This window comes from Neoarius graeffei, chromosome 26 (genome assembly GCF_027579695.1).
Source record: "Neoarius graeffei isolate fNeoGra1 chromosome 26, fNeoGra1.pri, whole genome shotgun sequence".
In the NCBI taxonomy this organism is placed as follows: Eukaryota; Metazoa; Chordata; class Actinopteri; order Siluriformes; family Ariidae; genus Neoarius; species Neoarius graeffei.
Window position 1 is genome coordinate 28008686 of NC_083594.1, and position 18333 is coordinate 28027018.

Sequence of the window (18333 nt, forward strand, 5' to 3'; positions counted from 1 at the left end):
GACAGGCACCGGAGACCTTGCGGCCACAGCTCCGAACAGCTGTGTCCACAATGGAGGTAGGCATGGTCCACTCAGACTCAATGTTCCCCGCCTCCCTCGGAAGCTGGGAAAAGCTCTCCCGGAGGTGGGAGTTAAAGACCTCCCCAACAGAGTGCTTGGCCAGACGTTCCCAGCAGGCCCTCACCATACGTTTGGGCCTGCCAGGTCTGTCCAGCTTCCTCCGCCAGCGGATCCAACTCACCACCAGGTGGTGATCAGTTGACAGCTCAGCCCCTCTCTTCACCTGAGTGTCCAAGACATAGGGCCAGAGATCAGATGAAATGACTACAAAGTCTATCATTGACCTCCGACCTAAGGTGTCCTGGTGCCATGTGCACTTATGGACACCCCTATGCTCGAAAATGGTGTTCGTTATGGACAAACCGTGACTAGCACAGAAGTCCAATAACAAAACACCACTCGGGTTCAGATCAGGGAGGCTGTTCCTCCCAACCATGCCCCTCCAGGTGTCACTGTCGTCACCCACATGAGCATTGAAGTCCCCCAGTAGCACAATGGAGTCCCCAGCCTGAGCACCCCTCAGTACCTCTCCCAGGGACTCCAAGAAGGCCGGATACTGCTATTTGGCCCGTAGGCACAAACAGCAAGAGCCCTCTCCCCAATCCGAAGGCGCAGAGAGGCGACCCTCTCGTTCACTGGGGTAAACTCCAACACATAGCGGCTGAGCTGGGGCGCTATAAGCAAGCCCACACCAGCCCGCCGCCGCTCACCATGGGCGAATCCAGAGAAGTGGAGAGTCCAGCTCCTCTTGAGGAGCTGGGTTCCAGAGCCCAAGCTGTGTGTGGAGGTGAGCCCCACTATCTCTAGCCGGTACCTCTCAACCTCCCGCACAAGCTCAGGCTCTTTCCCCCCCAGCAAAGTGACATTCCATGTCCCAACAGCCAGCCGCTGTGTCCAGGGATCAAGTCATCGAGGCCCCTGCCTTTGACTGCCACCCAATCCACACTGCACCAGTCCCCTACTGCTACCTCTGGAGTGGTGAACCCACAGGAGGTCGGGCCCACGTCACCTCTTCAGGCTGAGCCCAGCCGGGCCCCATGGGCAAAGGTCCGGCCACCAAGCGCTCGCATACGAGCCCCGGGCCTGGCTCCGGGGTGGGGCCCCGGCTGCGTCATACCGGGTGACGTCACGGTCCTCGGTTTTTTTCTCCATAGGGGTTTTGGTGAACTGCTCTTGGTCTGGCCTGTCACCTAGGACCTGTCTGCCTTGGAAAACCCTGACAGGGGCATAATGCCCCCGATAACATAGCTCCTAGGATCATTCAAGCATACAAACCCCTCCACCACAATAAGGTGGCAGTTCTAGGAGGGGGATCTGGAGAAGGGTACAGAAAAATTGCTGCAGCTTTACAGGTCCAAAAGAGCACAGTGGCCACCATCATTCGTAAATGGAAGAAGTTTGGAACCACCAAGAATCTTCCTAGACCTGGCCAAACTGAGCAATCGTGGAAGACAGGCCTTGGCCAGGGAGGTGAGCAGGAACCCAAGGGTCACTCTGACAGAGCTCCAGCGTATCCTTGTGGAGATGGGAGAATCTTTCAGAAGATCAACTTGTTAGGGTTTTGCTGGGATTCAAACCTGGTTCGCTGGTGTGGTAATCCAGCAAACCTCCACTAGGCCACCAGGGAGATGACTCAAGTGCAGAGGCGTGAGGCGGAAGTAGAAAAGTGTCAAAGTTTATTTACAATATGTACAATCCAAGGGAAAAGACAAAGAATAATCCAAAGCTCAGAAGATAAACAGAAATAAAATATCCCAAGGTTCAAAGTCCAAAATCCAAATGAGAAAAGAGGCAAAAACTCAAACGCACAGAAGATCCAAAGGTCAAAACAAAATCCACAAAGTCCAAAAGAAAGAAGCAAAAACCAAGAATACAAAAACACAGGCAAGGTACATGGGACAGAGGAAACTAGCACTAACAGTATAGCATAGGAAAAAGACTCCGTGACAAGGGAACAAACAGAGGAGTATTTATACACAAAATAAATGGGAAACAAGTGAAGATAATGAAGACAAACAGGCAATCAACACAAACACAAAACACAGGAACAGTGGCGGCCTCTAGAGGCCAAAACAAACATAACAAAAGGAAATAATAGCGGCCTCTAGAGGCCAAAACAGTCCCAGTCCTAACAGGACCCCCCCCCCCCCCGGAGCATCTCCTGACGTTCCCAGGGCGATCCGGATGGGCCAAATGGAAGTCTCGACACAGTTCCTTATCTAATATGTCCTGAGCTGGGACTCAGCAGCGCTCCTCAGGGCCATAGCCCTCCCAGTCTACTAGATATTGAAGCCCGCCGCAGACCCGGCGGGAGTCAAGCAGGTGATGCACGGTGAACACAGTCTGACCCTGGAAGATGCGGGGGGGTTCCTAGGGGCAGGGGTATACGTGGACGTCAGTACGGGCCGCAACAGGGAAACATGGAATGTGGGGTTGATCCTCAGAGTCCGGGGCAACTGGAGCCGGTAGGCGACAGGGTTCACCCTGCGCACCACCTTGAAGGGGCCAATGTAGCGAGGAGCAAGCTTGCGGTTCTCCACCCGCAGCGGAAGGTCCTTAGTGGACAGCCAAACCCGCTGCCCAGGGCGGAAAGCATGGGCAGGTCTTCTATGGCGGTTGGCCTGAGTCTGGTTGGTTCTGGAGGTCTGGATGAGGGTCTTCCTGACCTTGCTCCAGGTCTTGCGACACCGTCTCACATATTGGTTGACCGAGGGCACCCCCGCGTCGTCCTCCTCGTCTGGGAACAGAGGTGGCTGGAACCCGAATTTTCACCGGGATGGCGACAGCTTGGTGGCCGATGACTGCAGGGTGTTGTGGGCATACTCTGCCCATGGCAGCCAGGTGCCCCATGATGTCGGGTTATCCATAGCCAGGCCTCGCAGGGTGGTTTCCAGGTCCTGGTTGAGCCTCTCCGTCTGGCCATTGGACTGTGGGTGAAACCCAGAGGAGAGGCTGGCAGTGGCTCCGATGACCTTGCAGAACCCGTGCCACACTCAGGAGGAGAACTGGGGCCCTCGGTCTGAGACGATGTCCTGCGGGAGACCAAAGACTCGGAAGACATGAGTGAATAATAGTTTAGCAGTGTCAAGGGCAGAAGGGAGTTTGCACAGTGGTAAAAAGTGGCAGGCCTTGGAGAATCTGTCAACTTTGACCAATATGACAGTGTTACCTTGTGACTCAGGGAGACCCGTGATGAAGTTGACTGCCACGTGGGACCAGGGATGCTGGGGAATGGTAAGAGGATGCAGGAGACCCTGGGGACGCTGTCGCGGGTTCTTGGTTCTGGTGCAGACCTCACAGGACAGGACAAATAACCTTTACTTCCTTCTCCATGTTAGGCCACCAGAAGCGTCTTTTCAGGAAGTCCAGGGTCCTCCGAGCTCCCGGGTGGGCGGTGAGAGGGGAAGAGTGACCCCACTGGAGAACCTTGGCCCGGGCTTGATGTGGGACGTACAAGAGGCCCGGTGGCTCCGTCCCAGGACCAGGGTCCTGGCGTTGGGCTCGTCGGACGGCCTCCTCAATACCCCAGCGGACAGGGGCCACAATCCGGGACACAGGGATAATAGGCCCGACTTCACTCTCCCTGTTAGTGGCAGAGAACAGCCTGGACAGTGCGTCAGGTTTGGTGTTCTTGGAGCCAGGGCAGTACGAGAGGGTGAAGTCAAACCGACTGAAAAACAGGGCCCACCTAGCCTGTCGTGGGTTCAGTCTCTTGGCTTGCTAGAGGTACTCCAGGTTCTTGTGGTCCGTCCAAACCAGGAATGGATGTTGCGCTCACTCCTCAAGGGCCAGTTTGACCGCTAGCAGTTCTCGATCCCCCACATCGTACCGGGACTCCGCAGGACTCAGGCAGTGGGAGAAGTAAGCGCAGGGGTGCAGCTTTCCTTCCGAATGTTGAGAGAGCACCGCGCCGACACCACTGTCCGAGGCGTCCACCTCCACGATGAATAGTTGGGAGGTGTCCGGGAGGACCAGAATGGGTACCGTGCAGAAGCGGTGCTTGAGGTCTTTGAACGCCTTTTCCGCCTGAGGAGACCAGACATAAGCTCCACCTGTCCCTTTGGTGAGGTCCGACATGGGTGCTGCTACAGAACTAAAGTTCCTGATAAACTTGCGGTAGAAGTTAGCAAATCCTAAGAACCGCTGAACCTCTTTGACGGACTTGGGAGTGGGCCAGTCCTGGACGGCCAGGGTCTTGGCTGGGTCCGTTTGGAGTTGGCCTGTCCATACAATAAAATCCAGAAAGGAGACCTCGGGAACATGAAATTTGCATTTCTGGGCCTTGGCGAACAGATTGTTCTGTAGCAGCCTCTGGCGAACCTGGCGGACATGGTGGCGGTGCTCCTGCACGGTCTTGGAAAAGATAAGGATGTCGTCGAGGTAGAGAAAAACATACAGGTTAATCATGTCCCTCAAGATGTCGTTGATTAGGGCCTGAAAAACAGCTGGTGCGTTGGTGAGTCCGAAGGGCATCACCTGGTATTCGTAGTGCCCAGAGGCAGTCTTCCACTCGTCTCCCTGTTGGATACGGATGAGGTGGTATGCGTTCCATAGGTCCAACTTGGTGAAGATGGTGGCACCTTGGAGCAGGTCGAATGCTGTGGACATCAGCGGAAGGGGATATCGGTTGTGCACAGTGATCTTGTTCAGGCCCCTGTAGTCAATACATGGTCAGAGCCCCCCCATCCTTCTTGCCGACAAAGAAGCCGGTACCAGCAGGTGAGGTGGAGGGTCGAATGAACCCAGAGACCAGGGCGTCTTTGAGGTATTCCTCCATGGCCTTGCGTTCTGGCTGAGAGAGGGAAAACAGTCTGCCACGAGGAGGGGTAGTCCCAGGGAGCAAGTCGATGGCGGAGGAAGAACGGCGGCCCTGCTCTTGCTGAATACCTCCTTCAAATCCCAGTACTCTGTGGGAACTTGAGATAGCTCGGTGAGATCAGGGGGCTCGGCAGGAGACACAGGAGAGCTAGAGAGCAGACAAGAGGCATGGCACGCAGGGCCCCATTCCACAACCTGGCTAGTGACCCAGTCTATACGAGGGTTGTGGCGGGTGAGCCAAGGAAGACCTAGAATAACTGGGAACTCAGGTGAAGGAATCAGGTGCAGGGATATTTCTTAAGACTGGAGAAGTAACTTGGGCGACTCTTCCATCACCTAACGCTTGGCCATCGAGGGCAGACACAGACAGTGGAACTTCAAGAGGCGCAGTCGGGACATTGATGATTTGGGCGAAGTGGATATCCATAAAGTTTCCAGCCGTCCCTGAGTCTAACAAGGCTTGACAAGTGGACGGACTCACCCCAGGAGATGGAGACCGGGATGTAGATTCCTTGGCCAGGGAGTCTGGGAGAGAGGGTAGGCCCCGTCACAACCCTCCCTCAGCTAGACGGGGCGGTCCTTTTCCCAAGAGCTCGGGACATGATGCTCGGAAGTGACCAGGCTTGCCACAGTAGATGCAGCACTTGTCCCTCCTTCTGCGCTCCCTCTCAGATGCGGAGAGGCGAGTATGGCCCACTTGCATGGGTTCTGGACAGTCACTGGAGGAGGTAGACGGGCTCCATGTTGAGGCAGTGAGGCCAGGGAGACTCGGGACTTGGCGGCGTTCTCTAATCTTGTTGTCCAGAAGAATGGCATGAGAAATCAGTGTTTCGAGGTCACTTGGGCATCCAATAGAGGCCAGGCCGTCTTTGATGGGGTCAGACAGACCATGGTGAAAGGCTGAAACCAGGGCAGCCTCATTCCATCCGCTGACTGCTGCGAGCGTCTGGAACGATATGGCGTAGTCTGCGACGCTTCCTCCTTGCCGGATGGACATGAGCTTTCTGGCAGCGTTGGTACTGATGTCCGCCTGGTCGAAGACCCGAAGCATCTCTTCAGTAAACAGTTCAAAATCAGAGCACTCGGGTCCCCGTTTCTGCCAGATAGCTGTTGTCCAACCTCGTGCCTTACCAGCTAACAAGGTTATCACAAAGGCGATCTTGTGACAATCCGTAGTGTAGGTGGTAGGCTGGAGCTCAAAGGTGAGTTGGCACTGGGTAAGGAACTCCCGGCACTCACCGTGCTTGCCGTCATACCTCTGTGGTGCAGGAAGGCTGGGTTCGCGAGGTGAAGGAGACAGTGTGGCAAGAGGCACTGGAGCAGGAACAGGAGCTGGAGCAGGATGAGGAGATGCAGGCAGAGGTGTCAGCTGTGCCAGGGTTTTCCCAATTTGCTGAAGCAGTACCTCGTGGCAAGCAAGGGCCTCACGTTGGTTTGTGAGTGTTCATCCATGAACGTCCATGGTCGCCCCGAAGCGTGTCAAAGCTGCCATAATTCCCTGAAGGTTGGCCGGGTAGACAGTTGAAGCAGCCTCTGCTGAGTTGGTCATGACGGAGTCTTTCTGTTAGGGTTTTGCTGGGATTCGAACCTGGTTCACTGGTGTGGTAATCCAGCAAACCCCCACTAGGCCACCAGGGAGATGACTCAAGTGCAGAGGCGTGAGGCGGAAGTAGAAAAGTATCAAAAAGTTTATTTACAATATGTACAATCCAAGGGAAAAAACAAAAAGAATAATCCATAGCTCAGAAGATAAACAGAAATAAAATATCCCAAGGTTCAAAGTCCAAAATCCAAATGAGAAAAGAATAGGCAAAAACTCAAATGCACAGAAGATCCAAAGGTCAAAACAAAATCCACAAAGTCCAAAAGAAAGAAGCAAAAACCAAGAATACAAAGACACAGGCAAGGTACATGGGACAGAGGGAACTAGCACTAACAGGAAAAAGACTCCGTGACAAGGGAACAAACAGAGGGGTATTTATACACAAAATAAATGGGAAACAGGTGAAGATAATGAAGACAAACAGGCAATCAACACAAACACAAAACACAGGAACAGTGGCGGCCTCTAGAGGCCAAAACAAACATAAGCAAAGGAAATAACAGCGGCCTCTAGAGGCCAAAACAGTCCCAGTCCTAACATAACTATCCAGGCAGCACTCCACAAATCAGGCCTTTATGGTAGAGTGGCCAGACTGAAGCCACTCCTTAGTAAAAGGCACATGACAACCCACTTGGAGTTTGCCAAAAGGCACCTAGAGGACTCTCAAACCATGAGAAACAAGATTCTCTGGTCTGATGGAACCAAAATTGAACTTTTTGGCCTGAATACCAAGCGTCACATCTGGAGGAAACCAGGCACCGCTCATCATCTGGCTAATGTCATCCCTACAGTGAAGCATGGCAGTGGTAGCATCATGATGTGGGGATGTTTTTCAACAGCGGGAACGGGGCGACTAGTCCTGAGAGATGGAAAGATGAATGCAGCTAAGTACACCAAGATCCTTGAAGAAAACCTGCTCCAGAGCGCTCTGGACCTCAGACTGGGGCAAAGGTTTACCTTCCAACATGACAACGACCCGAAGCACACAGCCAAGAGAATGAAGGAGTGACTTTGGAGAAAGTCTGTGACTGTCCTTGAGTGACCCAGCTAGAGCCCAGACCTGAATCCAACTAAACATCTGTGGAAGGAGCTGAAAATGGCTGTGTACTGATGCTCCCTATCCAACCTGACTGAGCTTGCAAGGATATGTCGAGGAATGGGCAAAAATGTCCAGAAACAAGTGTGCCAAGCTTGTAGCTTCTTTCCCAAGACGCCTTGAAGCTGTAATTGCTGCCAAAGGTGCATCAACCAAGTATTAGGCTAAGGGTGTGTACAGATATGTAACCCCTAAATAACCTGTTTTTGTCAGTAAAATAAAATTGCATATTTTCTAAAAACCTGCTTTCACTTTGTCATTATGGGCTATTTTGTGTAAAATTTTTTGACAAAAAATGAACTCAATCTATTGTAGAATAAGTCTGTAACGTAATAAAACATGGAGAAGGTGAAAGGGGTGTGCAGACTTTCCGACTTGACTGTATTTACCAGTTTGTAATGTTGCCATTCCTTTTCACAACACTTTAAGATGTTTAGGGACTGAAGACACCAATTGATGAAGTGTTTCAGGTGTTATTTTGTCCCATTCCTCCTGCAAGCAGGTCTTAAGGTATGCAACAGTACAGGGTTGTCTTTTTTTTCCGTTTCAAAATTCACCATACGTACTCTGGGGACAAAGGGGACAGGCACCCTCTTCTACAGCCATGCCTTTGTAATGTGTGCAGAATATGGTTTTGTATTGTCTTGCTGAAATATCCCTGGAAAACATGTCATCTTGAAGGCAGAACATATTGCTTCAAAGTCTCAATGTACTTTTCTGCATTCATACTGCCATCACAGAAGTGTAAGATACCTTTGCCAAGGGCATTGACACAACCCCATACCATTATAGACCCTGGTTTTTGGACCTGTTGCTGGTAACAGTCTGGATGGTCCTTATTGTCTTTTTGGTCTGGAGCACACGGTGTCCATTTCTTACAAAAAAAAGACATGGAATATTGATTGACCACAATACATATTTCCACTGGGTGATGGTCCACCCAGATGCCTCCGAGCCCAGAGAAGTCAACAGCGCTTCTGGACACCGTTAGTATAAGGCCTCCTTTTTGCACAGTAAAGTTTTAACTGCCATTTGTGGATGTACCTCTGTATTGTAGTGCTTGACAAAGGTTTGCCAAAGTAACCCTGAGCCCATGTGGTTATATCAGCTATAGATGAATGATGATTCTTGATGTAGTGCCATCTGAGGGATCAGAGATCATGGGTGTTTAGCTTAGGCTTGTGCCCTTACCCTTTCCCCACTGAAATTTCTCCAGATTCCTTGAATCGGTTAATGATATTATGCACCATAGAGGGTGAGAAATCCAAATCTCCTCCTGTCTTTTTTTGAGAAACACTGATTTTAAACATTTCAATAATTTTCTCAAGGATTTGTTGATATAAACTGGAGAGCCTCAGCCCATCTTTACTCCTCAAAGACATCCTTTCCTGGATACTGATTTTGTCCCAAATCATGATGACAGTCACCTGTTGGCATCACCTGTTTCAAATCACATTATTTAATTGTTTTACCTCATTACTAGCCCGAAATTGCCCCCATCCCAAGTTTTTTAGAATGTGTTGTAGGCCTGAAATGCAGGAATGGATGTACGAGTATATTGTCAGGGTGCAGGCACTTACAGATGCAGGCGTAGGGGAGAGCAGGTGTGTTGCAAACTGGAATCCAAATCGGCAAACTAAAGACATAGTCAAGGTCAGGCAAGGGTTGATCGATGTGCAAACAGTATTTCAGAGATTAGACGAGAATGTGAAGGCAAATAAACAACAGCAAGCAGGGTCAAAGTCACTGGTAGTCAGAAACAATAACTAAGGCTTGGTATGATCAGGCACGAGGACACAGAATGATACTTCACAACTGGAGTGAGTGTTTGCTGAGATTATATAGGAAGGTGATTACTGGGATGATGGGAAACAGGTGCACTTCCTAGAATTCAGGAGATGTGGCGCTTGGGGAAATGTAGTCCGGAGTGGCCATATTTGGAGGCTGTTCCAAACTCCGACTTTCAGCACTATTACTGACACATATTAACAAATAAAATGAAGTTGACCAGACAAAATATGAAATATCTTGGATTGATATTGTCTGCAGTGAAATAAGAGTCAAAATACATGTAGAAATCACTTCTTTCTGATTTCTTTGCATGTCCCTTACCATCCCAACTTTTTCTGATTTCAGGTTGTACAATGTCCTACTTCTCATTTAAAGTATATACAGCCCTGATCTGTCCACCAAAACTGGTCAGCTGGTGGTGCTAAAGACCAGACTGACATCAGTGGGGGTGATCTCCTAGTTCCCATTTAAAAGTTTTACATTAATCATTAGGTCTGCATTTTTGTTTATCCACAGGGGTTCTGCCATTGCCAAGATCGTGGGCAGCAACACTGCCAAGTATGCCACATTTGAGGATACGGTGAATATGTGGGTGTTTGAAGAAATGGTGAACGGACGCAAGCTCACAGAAATTATCAACGCTGAGCATGAGAATGTCAAATATCTGCCAGGACACAAACTGCCCCCTAATGTGGTATGACACATTGGCATGATGCTTCTTTTAAGGTCTGATTCAGAAAATACATGTCAGTTGAATAAAGAGCAAGTTAAAATCCAAGCATAGCTCCACGTTTTTATGGATAAAAGGTCTTTCTTTCTGGTCCACCAGTTGCTCTCAGGCAGTCCTTGGACTTTTTTTTTTGTCTCAAGCACATTTTTACATTCTAAATCATTATGTCTACATTTAAAGAAATGGGGCAATATTAAAGAATCAGTGGTATAATTGCTACCATTACATTATGGGAGACATGGAGAAATTGAATACCCTGCACAACATAACATTTTATCCCTTATCTATTGGAACTCATGTATACAGATTATGACATTTCATGCTCTTTTCCAAGTGCATTCTTCTTCTCGATCTTCTACAATTTCGCATGAGCAGCAGTTTAAAAAAAAAAAAGATTAAATTGGCTTTATATGTGTGGCGTATAAGTTGGTTTTTTTCCCCCTCAGATAAGATAATTAGCTAGTGGCTGGGAACAGGCTACAACTATACAACTTTAAAACTTGTATATGGGCAGCATAATAATTAAACCCATAATCTCAAAATAACAGCAAAGGACTGAAAAGTTTGTTAATTAATGTTTTATATATATATCTCATCTCATTATCTCTAGCCGCTTTATCCTGTTCTACAGGATCGCAGACAAGCTGGAGCCTATCCCAGCTGACTATGAGCGAAAGGCAGGGTACACCCTGGACAAGTCGCCAGGTCATTACAGGGCTGACACATAGACACAGACAACCGTTCACACTCACATTCACACCTACGGTCGATTTAGAGTCACCAGTTAACCTAACCTGCATATCTTTGGACTGTGGGGGAAACTGGAGCACCTGGAGGAAACCCACGCGGACATGGGGAGAACATGCAAACTCGGCACAGAAAGGCCCTCGTCGGCCACGGGGCTCGAACCCGGACCTTCTTGCTGTGAGGTGACAGTGCTTTTATATATATATATATATATATATATATATATATATATATATATATATATATATATATATATATATAACATTAATTAACAAACTTTTCAGTCCTTTGCTGTTATTTTGAGATTATGGGTTTAATTACTATGCCGGCCATTTTTAGTAAAATGACAGCCCTGGGCTAAAGTGATTTTCAGGTTAAATTTCCATTAATGTCCATTGATCTCACTTGTGTCTGGAAAAACACTTCACAGCTACTTCAGTTAGGTGAACTGTGTAAAAAAAAAAAAAAATCAAGTAAACTAAGTGGATTGTTCAGAAGTATAATTTATATTCCTGTATTATTACTATAGTATAATATCTCCTTTATCTATATTATTCCTCATTGGCATGCATTTATCTGGTAAATCTGTTCAATCTTGAGAGCAAACACCTTTGAACTACAGCACTTTGCTCATTGGGATAAACAGAATTCCTGAAGTTGTAAAGTTGTTCTCTTTTTCAGGTGGCTATTCCAGATCTGTTAGAAGCTGTGAACGGGGCAGATATTCTTATCTTTGTAATCCCACACCAGTTTGTAAAGAGAACTTGTGATACAATCAAAGGTCACATCAAGACGGATGCAGTGGGGATGTCCCTGATCAAGGCAAGCTCTCAGACTGCCATGTGGAATTTTAATATTTTCAGTTCTCTAAAGGCTTATTGTGTGGTACCTAAAACCAAATGTATATAGCATTTTGATACATTTAACGTGTGTGTGTGTATATATATATATATATATATATATATATATATATATATATATATATATATAAATTATTTTAGTTTTCAGTAATAGGTCTATAAAAAGGTTAAATATACAGAATTGTGCTGTCATCCAAAATGTAGTTGATTATGTACTGCACTTGGGTGCTGACCCAAAGTATTTTACATTGTACATGCCCAAACCTTTGTATCCTTCAAGCATCATTGTTATGCTACATTTTTCAGTACAGTAGAATGGATTTCCAGTGTTCATATATTTTTGTTTGTTTTTTGTTCGTTCATAGTCAACTTGACATCAGAGTACATTGGAATATACTCCAAAATACACCAAAAGAGCTGTCTTTTTTCATAATACAAATGGCAGATGAGCCAATCAACATTTGTGCAGGTCTTTTGAACTCTACATATTATCTGACACTCTCTGGAAGCTCTGCCCCCTTCCTCCAGTTTACTAGTAATGTTTTGGACCATGCTTGAAGTGCTTGAAAGGTGCACCAATGCATCAGCCGTGCTTTCTGTCCAGCTAAATGTAGAATATTTTGAGTTTGTTGAAAATAATCAAAAAACAGAACTTTTTGATGAAGACTGAACATTTACTTGGAGAGGGAAAAAAGGCCAACAGCAAAGTAAATCTGATGACATTTTTTGGGGGGGTAGTGGCATTGCCAGAGGTAACTAGTAAGTGGGGGAAAAAAGGTTTGAATATGTCTGCTCTCAGGAAACAAGTGATTGAGGTTGTCCAGGATCTCACAGTATTCAGTTACATTGTGAATTTTTTTTTATTCATTGCGTTTTTTTGTTTGGTTTTTTGTTTGGTTTTTTTTTGTTCTATTACATGCTCCAGGGTGTTGATGAGGGTCCAGATGGGCTGAAACTCATTTCCGATGTCATCAAGGAGAAACTGGGCATCACTATGACTGTGCTAATGGGAGCCAATCTGGCCAATGAGGTGGCTGATGGCAAATTCTGTGAGACCACAATTGGTAAGCGAGCAAGAAATATAGCCATTATTCAAAAAAATGCTTGAAAAATTGCCAAAATCACTGCGGTATGATGTGTATAAAACACTTCAGAATGTGATCTTATATGAAAATAATCAACTTCAATGTAGTAATGGCTACTATCAGACCACCCCAGCGTAGATTATTTTCCTATCACAGTACATCCTGACGTGTTTTATTCCTTACATGATATCTAGCTTGGTGTACTTGTACTTTTCATTATCTGTGCTAAATCATTCAGGCTGTAAAAGCAAAGAACATGGGCCACTGCTGAAGGAACTCATGCAGACAACAAACTTCCGGGTTACTGTCGTGGAAGAGTCGGATGTTGTAGAGATTTGTGGAGCTTTGAAGGTACCCTTGATTTGATTTACATGAACTGAGGCATTTAGCAAAACTACCTGTGCATGGTCTGATGTGAAGTAAACATGAGGCAAAAGACCAGACAAACAGAAAGTGATGGGTATGTGATTACCTTCCAGAACATTGTGGCAGTTGGTGCAGGTTTCTGCGATGGCATTGGCTTTGGTGATAACACCAAGGCAGCAGTAATCCGTTTGGGTCTGATGGAGATGATTGCATTTGCACGGATCTTCTGCACGGCCAGTACCGTCTCCCCCGCCACCTTCCTGGAGAGCTGTGGTGTCGCTGACCTCATCACCACCTGCTATGGAGGACGCAACCGTAAAATTGGTGAGGCTTTCGCTAAAACCGGCAAGGTCAGTCTTCTCTTCATTTGGTGCAAAGCTTCGAATTCTCGGTTACTTGAGTTGGATGTTGTCTGATGGGGAAAATATGTGCTCTTGCCATCTTCAGTCAATTGAAGAGCTGGAGAAGGAGTTGCTGAATGGGCAGAAGCTTCAGGGTCCAGCCACTGCAGCTGAAGTGAACCACATACTCAAGCACAAAAACATGATGGACAAGTAAGAGTTCATGTAACTGATCCAAAAGCAAAAACATTCATAGTGAAGCCACTGCCATGTGGGTTTCCACTGGGTTCTCTGGTTTCCTCCCACCTCCCAAAAACATGGCTATGCTAAATTGCCCCAAGTTGTGAATGAGTGTGTGAATGTCTCCATGGTGCTCTACAATGGACTGGTGTTCCATCCAGGGTGAAGTCAAGTCAAGTTTATTTGTATAGCGCTTTTAACAATAAACATTGTCGCAAAGCAGCTTTACACAATTTGAACGACTTAAAACATGAGCTAATTTTATCCCTAATCTGTCCCCAATGAGCAAGCCTGTGGCGACAGTGGCAAGGAAAAACTCCCTCACACGACATGAGGAAGAAACCTCAAGAGGAACCAGACTCAAAAGAGAACCCATCCTCATTTGGGCAACAACAGATAGCATGAGTATAACATTAACAGCTTTAACAAGAAGTCAGTTTTGTTGATGTTATAAACTTTTCATTGATGGAAACTTGAGTGCAAAACTGTTCATGACAACTGCAGTCCTAAAGTTAGCAAGTCAACTGTAGTCCTCAGCCATAAAAGCGTTACTGTAAGAGTCCAGAGCATCCTCCAAGTGTGACTTTCAACTGTCCTCATGGGGCCATCCTCCACAGGAGCGATACGATGAGGTCCTAACTTGGCTAGTCCTAACTTGGCTCGGTCTTGGGCATTGGTCTCACTAGGTAAGGTCTTGATCTCAGTTGCTTCTTCAAGAAAATATAGCCTCAATGGAGCACTTGCATGTGACGTCACAGCCGATCCAGATTGTGACAGACGCCATCTTGTCGGTCAAACGCCATATTCCGCCTTCTACTTCTACTTCTGGTTCTACTTCTGCTTTTACTTCTACCTTTTCTTCTGGAAAACCCTACTATATACAATTCTACTACAACGGCTGCGGCTACAAGCTCTCCCTACCTGTGCACGTTTTTTATGTTTTTTGTGTGTATTTTTGCGTGTTGTTCGTCTGTACCGGACTTCAATATCCACTACAACCGTATGGACTTACTGGACATTGGTTTCCAGCAGAAAATGACGGTTTGTAGCGATTTCCATCGCATGCACAACATTCCGGACGAGAAAAAAAAAAAACATTCCGGACGAGATAGCGAGACCAGCGGGGTCTCCGTGGATTGTTATCGGAAGCAAAGCGAAGGAGGCGGTGCCGGGGAGAGGAAGCAAAAGCAAGGCTGCAGGCAGAGCCGGCCTGTTGACTAAGCTCAGAAAACAGCCACTCAAACCTCCACTGCCAAGCCTCTACCTCTCCAACGCCAGATCCATGTAAACAAGACGGACGAGCTGGAATTACCTTATTCTATTCTATAATCGGCTGGTCAGTGCTATACTCAATACTTAAGTGACTTACCCGTCCAATGAGGATTCTTGTTTACAAGATGCCACATCTGAGTCGCTGACAAATCCTGAATTTCTGTAAAGATAACTGTCCAGAGATTTATAAGCACGCAGTGCTTCACCACTGAACAGCAAGGGAAAGTTAATGAGGTAATTATACACGTCCGGGTATTCCGCTGGCAGTTCAAAATCCGGTCGTGAAAACTCCGTCCGGTAAGCCATAAGGGTCACAAATCTGTAGATTGTTTATTTTAGACATATATCTAGTTATCTGTTCATTAGAAAAATGAGCCGTGTAGTCCGTCGGTTGAAATTGATCCATTCTGTACACGAGTGCAGCAGTATTCAGCGGTGTTTTTGACCGACAAGATGGTGGTTGTGTACTTTCCGGTCACGTGACTGCAAGATCTCTATACTGTATTGACCCATTACAACTAGTTGAAGTACAGGCTTGGCCTTGAAAAGGATTTGATTGTTTTTGGTCTCAATCTTGGGTGGCACGGTGGTGCAGTGGTTAGCACTGTCGCCTCACAGCAAGAAGGTTCTGGGTTCCAACCCAGTTCAAAGGGGGCCTTTCTGTGTGGAGTTTGCATGTTCTCCCTGTGTCAATGTGGGTTTCCTCCAGGTACTCCAGTTTCCCCCACAGTCCAAAGACATGCAATTACGTTAACTGGCTACTCAAAATTGCCCATAAGTGTGTGCACGCATTCGTGTGTGCGTGTGTGTGTGCGAGTACGCAGAAAGGAACCAGCCACCCTATTACTGCAATTCTGGCCAAGTCAACCAAACATGGTTTGCCTCAAGCCCGGATCAGGTTTGACAATGGTCTCAATCTTGACTCTGTCTTGCTTTCATTTGGACTTGATCTTGATTTGGCCTTAACCTTAAGAACTGATCTTGACTAGTCCTGGTTTTTGACTTGTCTTGGACATGACAATAACACCCTTAACTGCTGACTACTGAATAAAGTAGTTTTATGAATTTTGGTTTATTTATTTGCATGCAGTGTGAGAGTAAAACACTTAAAACGCAACAAATGGACTAATATATGAAAAAAGTGCCCTAACATTCCTAACTAAACTCAAGAGACAATTATTGCTTGGTTCAGGTAAACTAAGTTAAGAAGTAAGGAAGGATGTCTAGAAGGAGTGTAAACTGGATTTTAAGGGGTTATATAAAATATCTACTGTGTGCAATATTAGAATAAATATGAAATACATTGTTTCTTTTTAAAGGTGTAACTACTTTATCTTTCCTATGATATAATGCATTTGTAACTTATTTAACTATCCTGATGTTCAGTGTTCACACTTTTCCTATCTTCCTGCATACTTATTGTTGTTCCAGATTTCCTCTGTTCAACGCAGTGTATCAGATCTGCTTCCAGGGTCATCCAGTGAAAGAGTTCATCAGTTGCTTGCAGAATCACCCAGAACACATGTAATTCATTGACCAACCTGTAGTGTGATGTGGTTAGTGTAGCTAAAAAGCTACTACTAATCTAGTTGGGTAGATGGGGCTATCTTCACTGTGCCTATATTTCTTACTGAAGAAAGAAGAACCTGATCTACGGAGAGCTGATCTGAGGGTGTCCTTGCCAAACTTCATTTCAAAATGCCACACCTTGAAAAAGCCCTACGTCAACATTCTACCACTTGTAGATCACACTGTCGGTGTTGATAATTGTCAGATTTTAATTTAACCTAAGCATAAATGTTTTTTGTTTTCGTTTGTTTGTTTTGTAAACATGTCAGAGATATGTCCTAACTGTTTTCATGTAGCTGCTCTTGAGTAAGTAGACTGGCTTGTAACACTAGTGTATGCTCACAGAATCTAAAAGAGTGTGGATTAAAAGTGCCTTAAATGGTTTTTACCTGAATATTCATCCTGTCCAGACATTTTTCTGTTAAAAAGAAAACTCCCAAATAATTGTACACACAAACAATGAATACATACTGTTTTACAATCTGGTTTGTTTTTAATTCCATGTGTATGGCTCTAAACATGACATACTGTCATTTTCAAATAAATAGTTTACACTGAATCCTTTCTAGTATATGCATTGTTTATATAGGCATGCAATATAATGATGCAATTGAAAATTATAAACTCCTATACGAATCTGTAACTCCACAGCTTTGACTGGGTGCATGCACTCAGCCACACACTCCAAGCATGACATATGATTCTTGCACTGCATGCCTTCGGGTGTTATCCTAAGCTCTTCACCTTTAGCAGCTCCAAGCTTGATCCTTTGACCTTTATTAGGAACGACGAAGCACAGAAGCACTGTACATGTAGATGTTGTGCTGGAATAATAAGATTTCTTATACATTGATTCAAATTATACAGATTTCAAATTAACAAATGCATAATAATCTGTGAAGAATCATAGTTGCTATGTAGGAATAAAACTGCTTAATTGCAGATTTATTATTATTATCTTAGCTATGTGTCACATACATCTTTTGCACAAATGCAAAGTTTCCATTCCTTTGTTCTTGAACTTTTCCACATTTTGTAGCATTACAACTTGGAATTGAAATGTATTTGTTTGGAATTATATATCATTCTACACAAAATAGTGCTTAATATTGAAGGGGGGAAAATCGATTAACAATTTAAATTATCAAAAAAAAAGTTGTGCATGAATAGGTATTCACCCACATTAAAATAAGTAGTTGCAAATTGAAATAACTGCAGCTAGTTATCATGAGTCACAAAATGAGTTTCATGGAGTCAAAATTAAAAAAAAAAAAGTCTCACATAACCTCAATCTTAATACACCCAAGAGATCTTACAGCTATCAAAACAAGTGTGGCACAAAGTTCTGGAAAAGCAACAATCATCTCATCTCATTATCTCTAGCCGCTTTATCCTGTTCTACAGGGTCGCAGGCAAGCTGGAGCCTATCCCAGCTGACTACGGGTGAAAGGCGGGGTACACCCTGGACACGTCGCCAGGTCATCACAGGGCTGACACATAGACACAGACAACCATTCATACTCACATTCACACCTACGGTCAATTTAGAGTCACCAGTTAACCTAACCTGCATGTCTTTGGACTGTGGGGGAAACCGGAGCACCCGGAGGAAACCCACGCGGACACGTGGAGAATATGCAAACTCCACACAGAAAGGCCCTCGCCAGCCACAGAGCTCGAACCCGGACCTTCTTGCTGTGAGGTGACAGCGCTAACCACTACACCACCGTGCCGCCCTAGCAACAATCATATTTT

The 18333-nt window shown here is 45.8% G+C and overlaps 1 protein-coding gene across 1 annotated transcript in view; it reads left to right on the plus strand.

Annotated features, from left to right (window-relative positions):
• gpd1b (glycerol-3-phosphate dehydrogenase 1b) overlaps nucleotides 1–16972 on the plus strand; it is an 82984-nt gene extending 66012 nt beyond the window's left edge. The window contains exons 2-8 of the mRNA XM_060910496.1: nucleotides 9885–10062; nucleotides 11527–11667; nucleotides 12631–12769; nucleotides 13029–13141; nucleotides 13270–13506; nucleotides 13604–13710; nucleotides 16441–16972. Coding sequence (XP_060766479.1) covers nucleotides 9885–10062; nucleotides 11527–11667; nucleotides 12631–12769; nucleotides 13029–13141; nucleotides 13270–13506; nucleotides 13604–13710; nucleotides 16441–16537 — 1012 coding nt within the window. The 3' untranslated portion in view covers nucleotides 16538–16972. The remainder of the gene's footprint in view (nucleotides 1–9884; nucleotides 10063–11526; nucleotides 11668–12630; nucleotides 12770–13028; nucleotides 13142–13269; nucleotides 13507–13603; nucleotides 13711–16440) is intronic.
• Nucleotides 16973–18333: the final 1361 nt, after the last annotated feature.